The following is an 8,980-nucleotide window of genomic DNA, read 5'->3' on the forward strand; positions in this document are numbered from 1 at the left end:
GGGGCCGGGGGGCGGCGGGGGGTCGGGTCGCCGCGGGATGCTCCGCCAGGGAAGATGGTAGCTTCCTGCTCTGGGCAGTCCCTTGCTGTTAAAGAAAACTGCCCTTGGATGCTGTGGTGCTCGTGGGTTGCTCTGCAGGACTGTTTGCTGTAGCTATATCAGACGTTAGAGACACACAAGCGTTATGGTTTCTGGTGTGATTGGAGATGTGAGGGTTTTTTTCCCATTATATTCCTTAACTGTGCTCTACATATGGAAGGTCAGATTTGGTTTCTGCCTCGCTCCCTTCAGCTCAGTAGTTTCCAAGCTTACAAGCTACGAGTAACACATCTGTACCAGCTGAAGCAGCACAGCATCTTGGTTTCTGTTGGTGAGGATGAAGAGGGTATTAACCCCTTGGTGAGTCAACTGACAAAGGGAGAAAAATGCATTTGTTTTGTGGGTATTTCTTGAGGCTATTGCGATTCCTTTGCCCAGCCTCTCTTTCTTTAAGTAACTTGGTTTTTCTGGGAACTGTTACATTTGATGCTGGTTATTGCCTCCTAATACCTCACATTTTGCTTATGGCAGGTCATTGTTGTTTGTAGGTTAAAGTCTGGAACCTGGACAAAAGAGATGGTGGCAGTCCTCTTTGCACACGAATTTTTCCAGCGATACCAGGTAACAAGCCCACAGTTGTATCCTGCTTAACTGTCCACGAGAACCTTAATTTCATGGCTATTGGTAAGTAAAACTTATCTGTAATAGCTGAAGAAAAATATTACGGTTCTTACTGAGATGTAAAGAAACAATCAGCATAGAACATCCTGATGTTACAGGAGTAACTTGAATACTTTAAAGAGAAGCACATGTTTTTAGTTGATGTCCTCTTTCTCCAGCGGTCAGTAAGGTTGCACATTAATTGAACTTAGTACAACATTCAACTTTTGTGGTACTATGGGAAAAAAATCACAGGTTTTGTGGTAGCTAATGTTACAGACATTTTTTTCTAGCACTATATAGAAACCTTTTTAAAAGAAGTAAGCCAGTTTTCCTTTTTTGGTTTTAAGCATTCCATTGCTCTTGGTTAACTTCTGATAGAGTAAGAGCAGTAATGTTGGGAGGTTACAAAATGCTTTCAGTGAGTTGGTCCCTGTATTGAAATCAAGAAGCTTTTCATATGTGTGTTATGGCCTTCTCCCCTGGAACAACTTGCTGGACTGAGGCTATTGGCAGGCTGTGAAAGCCACGCATTTTATTCACTCTTAAGAAATCTCCCTCTGGTCTTTTTATAGTGCATAGTATGTTTTGCATAAGGAAGTGAATTAAAGTAATAGTTACAACTGGTGGAGGAAAAAGCTGCTCATATAACAAAATGCAGACTCAAACCAAACTAAGCCCCTAGAGAATTTAGTGTGTGGAAAGCGAGTTGGATCATGCTGAGCAGTGACATCCTTTGTGCAGTTGGGTGACAGCTCTGAACTGTAGCAGGAGCGATGGGGGCAGTTTGGTGCAGACTCCTTGGCATGAGAGCCCGTGACAATCCTACAGGTTTATACCTTGCCAGCAAATGAGGTGTTGCTGGTTGGAGCTGCCCTAACTTGATAGTTTATCAGGTGTGCCAGGTAAGTAATGGTTTAGTCTGTCCCTTTCACCAGGTTTTGCAGATGGGAGTGTTGTACTTACAAAAGGAGACATCACTCGAGACCGGCACAGTAAGACCCAGATCCTGCATGAAGGCAGTTTCCCGGTTACTGGCCTCGCTTTCCGACAGTCTGGCAAAACAACGCATCTGTTTGTGGTGACCACAGAGAACATCCAGGTGGGAAGTTAATTGGAAGAAATGAGACACTGACTTGCAGATTGCATTGGCTTCAGAATCTAGTTCAGAACAGTCCCCAAAACCTTGTGTTTCCTTTGTAGTCTTACATGCTGTCAGTGAAAGACTATCCTCACCTGGAGCTGGACACTCATGGTTGTGGGCTGCGCTGTTCATCTCTCAGCGACCCTTCCCAGGATCTCCAGTTCATTGTGGCAGGAAACGAATGTGTGTACCTTTATCAACCAGATGAGCGTGGCCCCTGCTTTGCCTTTGAGGGACAAAAGCTGATTGTTCACTGGTATCGGGGGTACCTCATAATTGTGTCCAAGGACCGAAAGACTTCTCCAAAGTAGGTATTCTCAGAACAGATGAGTTGGTTTCACTCTTGTAGATTCCTGCTTTTTTTCCTTCTTCCCTGTGAAGCTTCAATCTTGGGGGCCTATTTCGACTTTGTCAGAGGTTGTTAGGGTTTATCCAGACCTGTATATTGATTTAATTCTGTCATAAGAGTAGCACAGTTAAGCATACTGAATAAGTGGAATTTTTTTCCTGCTCCTGTGAATTTCTTAGTCTGACATACAGGTGGAATTTGTGTAGAAATAAATTCTGCTTTGCCTCTGGGTCCACTTATTTTAATTGCCCAAATGAACCCTCTTTGTCTTGCTTTCTGGACATGCCTAGTTTGCACAGGTATCAAGAACTCAAGTTAATTTGTTTTCTAAAACTTTCTTCTGCTCTTCAGGTCAGAGTTTGCTGGGAATGAGACACAGAATTCAGACAAACAAGTCCTGAATATCTATGACTTGTGCAACAAATTTATTGCATACAGCTCAGTCTTTGATGATATTGTGGATGTATTAGCAGAGTGGGGTTCTCTGTATGTGCTGACCAGAGATGGGAAGATTCACGTCCTGCAGGAGAAGGATACACAAACTAAACTCGAGGCATGTAAATCTGTTTTGTTACTGATCTCTGCTGTGTGTCTGTAAGGTTGTACTGACTCTGCAAATTAAAAAGTGGAACCTTTCAGGTAAGCAAGTGACATAACAAGTGACCTGGTAGCTTTTCCACGTAGCCAGTGTTATAAGGCATTTGGTATTGAAAGGGCTCGGCACGTGTACGTCTACAGCACCAAAAAAAGAAAACGTTTTTCTGATGTATTTGAACTTGTTTTGGGGGGTGATAGTTCCCTCATAGTGGTCTTACTGTGTATTCAACAGATGCTGTTCAGAAAGAACTTATTTGAAATGGCTATTAACCTTGCCAAGAGTCACCACTTGGACAGTGACGGTTTGTCAGAGATTTTCCGGCAGTATGGTGATCATCTGTATAACAAGGGAAACCATGATGGAGCCATCCAGCAGTATATCCGGTAAGGGGGGGGTTCTGGGGAGCTACGGAGGCCTTGATTTCTGTTTCATTCCAATGATAAACACCACAAAAAAAGCACATGACTTTAGGTGGAAGTTCTACCCCTAGAGAGAAACATGTTGATGAGAATGAATATATCAGAAAAAGTTGCTTGAAAATTGCTCTCTACACCTTAGGATAAAGTTCTTCTCTTTGATAGTATTTTAACATGAATAATGGAGCCACATTGCTCTGGAGTGGGAACTGATGATATTATATACAGGGTATTATTCTAGGTAATATGGATAACTGATTTGACCATATATGGCAGTTACCTTGGGGAATGTTTTTTGTGTTTGGTTTTTTTTTTTTTCAAATGTGGAGCAGCCTGTTTTATGGCTTATTGAAAGCTTCATGTTCAGTCTTTTTACAATGCTACAAAATGTTACATTTGTGTAGAACTGAACCTTTGGAGTCCTGCTGTCTAGGGAGACTTGGCAGGTGTGTCCTACTGTTGACTTGGATTAAGTGTCAGGATAAGTGTGCCTAAGCTGCTTCATGCAGGCATGGGTGTTTCAAGATGACTTTGAATTCTGCAACTGAAATGAAGGAAAACATAAGCTCTTTTACCCTTTTTTGGGCCATCTAGTTAGCTGTGGTCAGAGCATAGTCCATCCTCTCACTGTCTCCATTAAAGGACAGTTAACTCCTTGTGTGCTGGAGCTGATGTCCTGATTGCAGCCTTTGTAGAGGGATGTTGTTGAGGATTGTTCAGTGTGTGGATGAGTGTTCTTAAATCATAAGTAGTTATGACTTCTGATGCATAGCAGAGCAGTCCCAAGTAGGTTGGTGCTTGCTGAAGTTAAGGCTTCTCTGTTCTCTGTTGTTATTTTCTCTGTTTTGGCTTACTGGGTATACGGTTTCTTGTAACATGATTCTTCCTTCCCAGAACTATAGGGAAGCTGGAACCATCTTACGTTATTCGGAAGTTTCTGGATGCTCAGCGCATCCACAACCTCACTGCTTATCTACAGACACTGCACCTGCAGTCCCTGGCCAATGCAGACCATACTACACTTCTACTCAATTGCTATACCAAGCTTAAAGACAGCTCCAAACTGGAGGAGTTCATTAAGGTATTGGGGGATGTTGAAATAATTCTAAGTTGTATGGCATCATAACAAAAGGGTAGTACTGACATTGTAAATTGGCTCCTGTGGGGCTCCTTTATTTCCAAGCTCCTCTTTATGTTCTCTGTTTGACTGGCTGCTGTCTGACTTGGGGGTATGCTGGCTTTTCCAGTGTGACTGGCAAGCTAATGAGCAGCAGTTAGACTGCTTCCTTTCTGCACGTGTGATCTTTCCCTTGCGTAGCAGGTACTAAGTTGTCTGTGTCCTGGCTTTCCTCTTACCTAAATGGTTGCTGCTTGTGGACTCTGGGAATGTTGCTGCAGGACCATCTTTCTGCTTTGTGCTTGTAGACGAGCGAGAGCGAGGTCCGCTTTGATGTGGAAACAGCGATCAAGGTGCTTCGTCAAGCAGGTTACTACTCCCATGCCGTGTACCTGGCAGAGAAGCACGCGCATCATGAATGGTACCTCAAAATCCAGCTAGAGGACATCAAAGTGAGGAGATGTTATTGCTCCCCTGTTCTAACTGGGGAGAGTACCACTTTTGTAGCCTCCTTCTTAGTGAGAATGCCATTTCACTGACCTCTTTGCAGCTAGTGTGCTGACAGGACTGCTGAGACAGCAGTAAGCACACCTGCTGCTGCTTGTATATTGGCTTTCTGCTTTTGACTTGACTAGGGGGGGAAATTGGAGGGCCTTATTTGTTCTGTTTCAGACATGGCTTTTTACAGTGTCCTTTAAGAGGAGGGAGGGTTGTTAGAGACGGATCTAAATTGCACTGTCTTTCCCCTGGGTCCCCAGTCAGTCTTCCTCCCTGAGGAGGAAAACAAGCAGCCCTAGAGACCTGGGTGGTAATTTAGAGTGAACAGTGTTCAAGGGACACTCGCAGCACAGCTTGAGTGCTTTCTGTCCTAGCCTTTAAGTAGAGAGCAGAGACCAGTGTTGTGTGTTTTTTTTTTTTCTCTCTCCACAGAACTACCAAGAGGCTTTGCACTACATTGGAAAGCTGCCTTTTGATCAGGCAGAGAGTAACATGAAGCGATACGGTAAAACCCTCATGCACCATGTCCCTAACGAGACCACAGAATTGCTGAAGGTCCTTTGTACTGATTACCAGCCATCAAGAGAAAACGAAGGCCCTGGGATGCTGGAAGGAAGGAAGGTATGGTTTGCATTGACTGAGACTTGTTGCTTTCAAGTAGCAAGTGCTCCTGTACACCTTGTGGTACAGGTCTGTTGTTTTAGGTAAAATAAGAAGGCCCATCCTGGTGTATTAGTAGTCCCAGAGACAAGAGACTGCTTGAAGACACTCTAGGAATGAGCACTCCACATGGTGGGGAAGATGTACCAGTCTGGCTGCAACTGGTCTGGATGCTTGGCTTTTTCTGGCTGTGTTACAGGCTAATTCAGAAGAGTTCATTCCAGTCTTTGCAAACAACTCCCGAGAACTGAAGGCTTTTCTGGAGCACATGACTGAGGTGCAGGCTGACTCTCCACAAGGTGTCTATGACACTTTACTGGAACTTCGACTCCAGAACTGGGCACATGAACAAGATGAGCAGGTTTGAGCTCCTCCAGCTTTGTGTTTTGAGGGAGATTTGGTGTTTTTGAATCCTGTTACCTCTCCAGATGGGCATTGATAACATGCAGCTGTATGTATGCTGTGCTGGACAAACAACACATAAATGGGAAAGCAGCCTGCTGGTTTGGAGACTATGCCTTTTAATGATGCTGAGCTTGTTTTGGATTAATCTCATTTAAGAACAAATTGCAGACAATACAACCTCTGCGAGTAGATCCCTTTCCCACAGAAGTAGCTCTTTTTACTTGCCTAGATTTCTGAGGATGCTGGCTTTTTGGGCAAAATAAATGTCCTGTTTGCTTTAAGGGAAAAGAGGGCAAACGGCAAAACTGTCATTTTTGAAAGGGCTGCAAATTGTTGTCAGGTCTTGGTGCAAAATGTTCTCTGAATGTGTGTCTGTTGCTCTCTCCAACCTCTCCTCTGTAGATCAAGGAGAAGCTGCACAATGAAGCCCTCACCCTACTGAAGAGTGGAAGGTTCAAAACAGTCTTTGATAAGGCCTTGGTCTTATGTCAGATGCACAACTTCAAGGATGGTGTTCTCTACCTCTATGAGCAGGGCAAACTGTGAGTGTTGCTTTTTGTTCCTTCCCACCCACCCCCTTCAGGGTTTTTGAGCTTTTAATGTTCCTGCCTCTTTAGTATATCAATATGGGAAATGTAGATAGTTACTCAAATAAAAATATCTTGCTGCTAGAGCAGGGCATTTACGTAGAAGGTAAATGACAGACTTGTCTTGGCTTCTGTGTGAGTGGGGTATTGCATGGCTGAGAGAGAACATGAGGTCACTGTAGCAGCTTCCAAAGAGAGATTGTTGCAGCTGACGAGTTTCTTTCTCCTGTAGTTTCCAACAGATCATGCACTACCACATGCAGAATGAGCAGTACAAGAAGGTGATTGAGGTGTGTGAGTTGTATGGAGACCAAGAGGCTTGTCTCTGGGAACAGGCTCTCGGCTACTTTGCCCGGAAGGAGGAGGACTGCAAAGAGTATATTGCTGCGGTGCTGAAACACATTGAGAACAAGAATCTTATGCCTCCGCTGCTTGGTAAAAATGACGTGAGGCACCCAAAAAAGTCCCCCAAACCCAAACTAGGCTATATGTAGATTAGAAATTTGAGAGAAACAGCAACAAAGTTTGAGCCCACCATTTGAAGGAATAGTCTTCTCTGCAGGGAAAAGCAACACCAGTCACAGCTCCCTAATTAGAGAAAAAGATCTGTGGTATTAGTTGTAGAGGTATCTGTACATGATTTCTGTTCTGGCAGCGTGGGGAAGCGAAGGGCTTGCAGAAACTCCTGCTGTGCCTTAGTTGAGAAGCTGAAATGGAATTCAATCTGCTAGATCCGTGCTTTGCCCCTTTTGATCTAAGCTATCCAAATGTGCTCCTAGTCACCTCTTTCTGGAAGAGGTAAAACTGAAGTCGAGTCTTTAAATGAACTCTTCAATTGAGTAAGAATACTGTTTGCCCATATGGCGAAGTGGTCTGTCCAGGTAGGATTAGTGTAGCTGTAGTTATTTTGCTGGTATTTCAACTAACATCTCTGTTACTCTTAGTTGTGCAGACACTGGCTCATAACTCCACAGCCACACTGTCTGTGATTAAAGATTATCTTGTCAACAAGCTGCAGAAGCAAAGCCGCCAGATAGAGCAGGATGAGCAGAGAATTCAAAAATACCGAGAAGAAACAACAAGGATCCGTCAGGAGATTGAAGAGCTAAAAGCAAGGTGTGTGGGCTGTCTTGTCTTATGTAGGACAGACCTGTTTTGTTAAGGAAAAATATATTTAGTCTTTCTTGCCCTTTTGCCTCTTCTTGCTTTCTCAGTCCCAAGATCTTTCAGAAGACCAAGTGTAGCATTTGTACCAGTGCCCTAGAACTGCCTTCAGTCCACTTCCTGTGTGGCCATTCCTTCCACCAGCATTGCTTTGAAAGCTACTCCGAGAGCGATTCTGAATGTCCGACTTGCATGCCAGAAAACCGCAAGGTGATGGACATGATCCGAGCTCAGGAGCAGAAGAGAGATCTGCATGATCAGTTTCAGCATCAGGTAGGGTAACGTTGTCTGTTTTACTAGGCATAAATAAATAGGGGTTAGATTCTTTCCCAGTGGCTGGTAGCAAAGGGTATGGCTGAAAGTATTTGTAAACAAGGTTGTGGGTTTTTTTTGTGGGTGTTTTTTGGTGGGGTCTGTGTGGGTGTGTGTTCTTAGGGTTGTGTTTGTGGTGATGGTTGGACTCTGTGATCTCAAAGATCCTTTCCAACCATGATGATTTTGTGATTCTGTGACTGAATTAATGAGGCATTAGGAGCTAGGGTAACTGCATTATGTACAGGGCATAGAGGGTCCTTGATGCTCCTTAAAGTTGGAAGAGAAACTGCTCTCACTCTTGATCACTTAGAGTCATATAATGGTTTGTGTTGTAAGTGACTACAAAGTTCATCTAGTTTCTTCCTCCCCCTGCATGGGCAGGGACACCTCCCACCAGCCCAGGTTGCTCCAAGCCCCATCCAACCTGCCCTTCAACACTGCCAGGGATGGAGCAACCACAGCTTCTCTGGGCAACTTGGGCCAGCGTCTCACCACCTTCATAGTGGAAGAATTTCACCTGACCAAAATGGCTCAAATATAGGATTGAAACAAGAAGGGGAACAGCCAGTGGCAGAAAATTTTAGCAGAGCAAGCCGTTCACGTGGCACTTGCGTTAAGCCATCAGTGTAGCCCATAACTGAGGGATGTGTGGGGGGAGAGAGGACCAGGATGGGGGAGGCAAGAGGGTCTGGAGGCTTTTGCTGACCCTGCTGCTTTGTGTCTGGCAGCTCAAGTGTTCCAACGACGGCTTCTCTGTTGTAGCCGACTACTTTGGTCGCGGCGTCTTCAACAAGCTCACCCTTATCACTGATTTGCCCACGGGAAGGGCGGCGACCACCATTGAGGCCGGCCTGCAGCGGGAGCTGCTCATCCACACCAAGCGCAGCACCTGACCCTGCCCGCGGTGTTCGGGGTCCCCGCTGTGTGCTCGGGTCCCTCCGCGCGGGCTGTGGGCTGTCCCCCCTACCCTGCTCTGTCCCTCGGACCCAAATAAACCGGACGAACTGGGCAGTGCCGCGAGTGCCGGG

The 8,980-nt window shown here is 45.0% G+C and overlaps 1 protein-coding gene across 1 annotated transcript; it reads left to right on the top strand.

The window, feature by feature from the left end:
• Positions 1–252: 252 nt before the first annotated feature.
• Positions 253–8,845, top strand: VPS11 (vacuolar protein sorting 11 homolog (S. cerevisiae)). The gene is made up of 15 exons (XM_010008896.1): positions 253–399; positions 588–723; positions 1,638–1,801; positions 1,903–2,150; positions 2,544–2,745; positions 3,022–3,173; positions 4,101–4,287; positions 4,632–4,775; positions 5,254–5,442; positions 5,681–5,842; positions 6,289–6,428; positions 6,706–6,908; positions 7,418–7,589; positions 7,688–7,910; positions 8,681–8,845. Exons 1-15 carry the CDS (start codon positions 253–255, stop codon positions 8,843–8,845), a joined length of 2,634 nt encoding a protein of 877 aa, XP_010007198.1.
• Positions 8,846–8,980: the final 135 nt, after the last annotated feature.

Source organism: Chaetura pelagica, unplaced genomic scaffold, assembly GCF_000747805.2.
Source record: "Chaetura pelagica isolate M959 unplaced genomic scaffold, ChaPel_1.0 scaffold650, whole genome shotgun sequence".
Lineage (NCBI taxonomy): Eukaryota > Metazoa > Chordata > Aves > Apodiformes > Apodidae > Chaetura > Chaetura pelagica.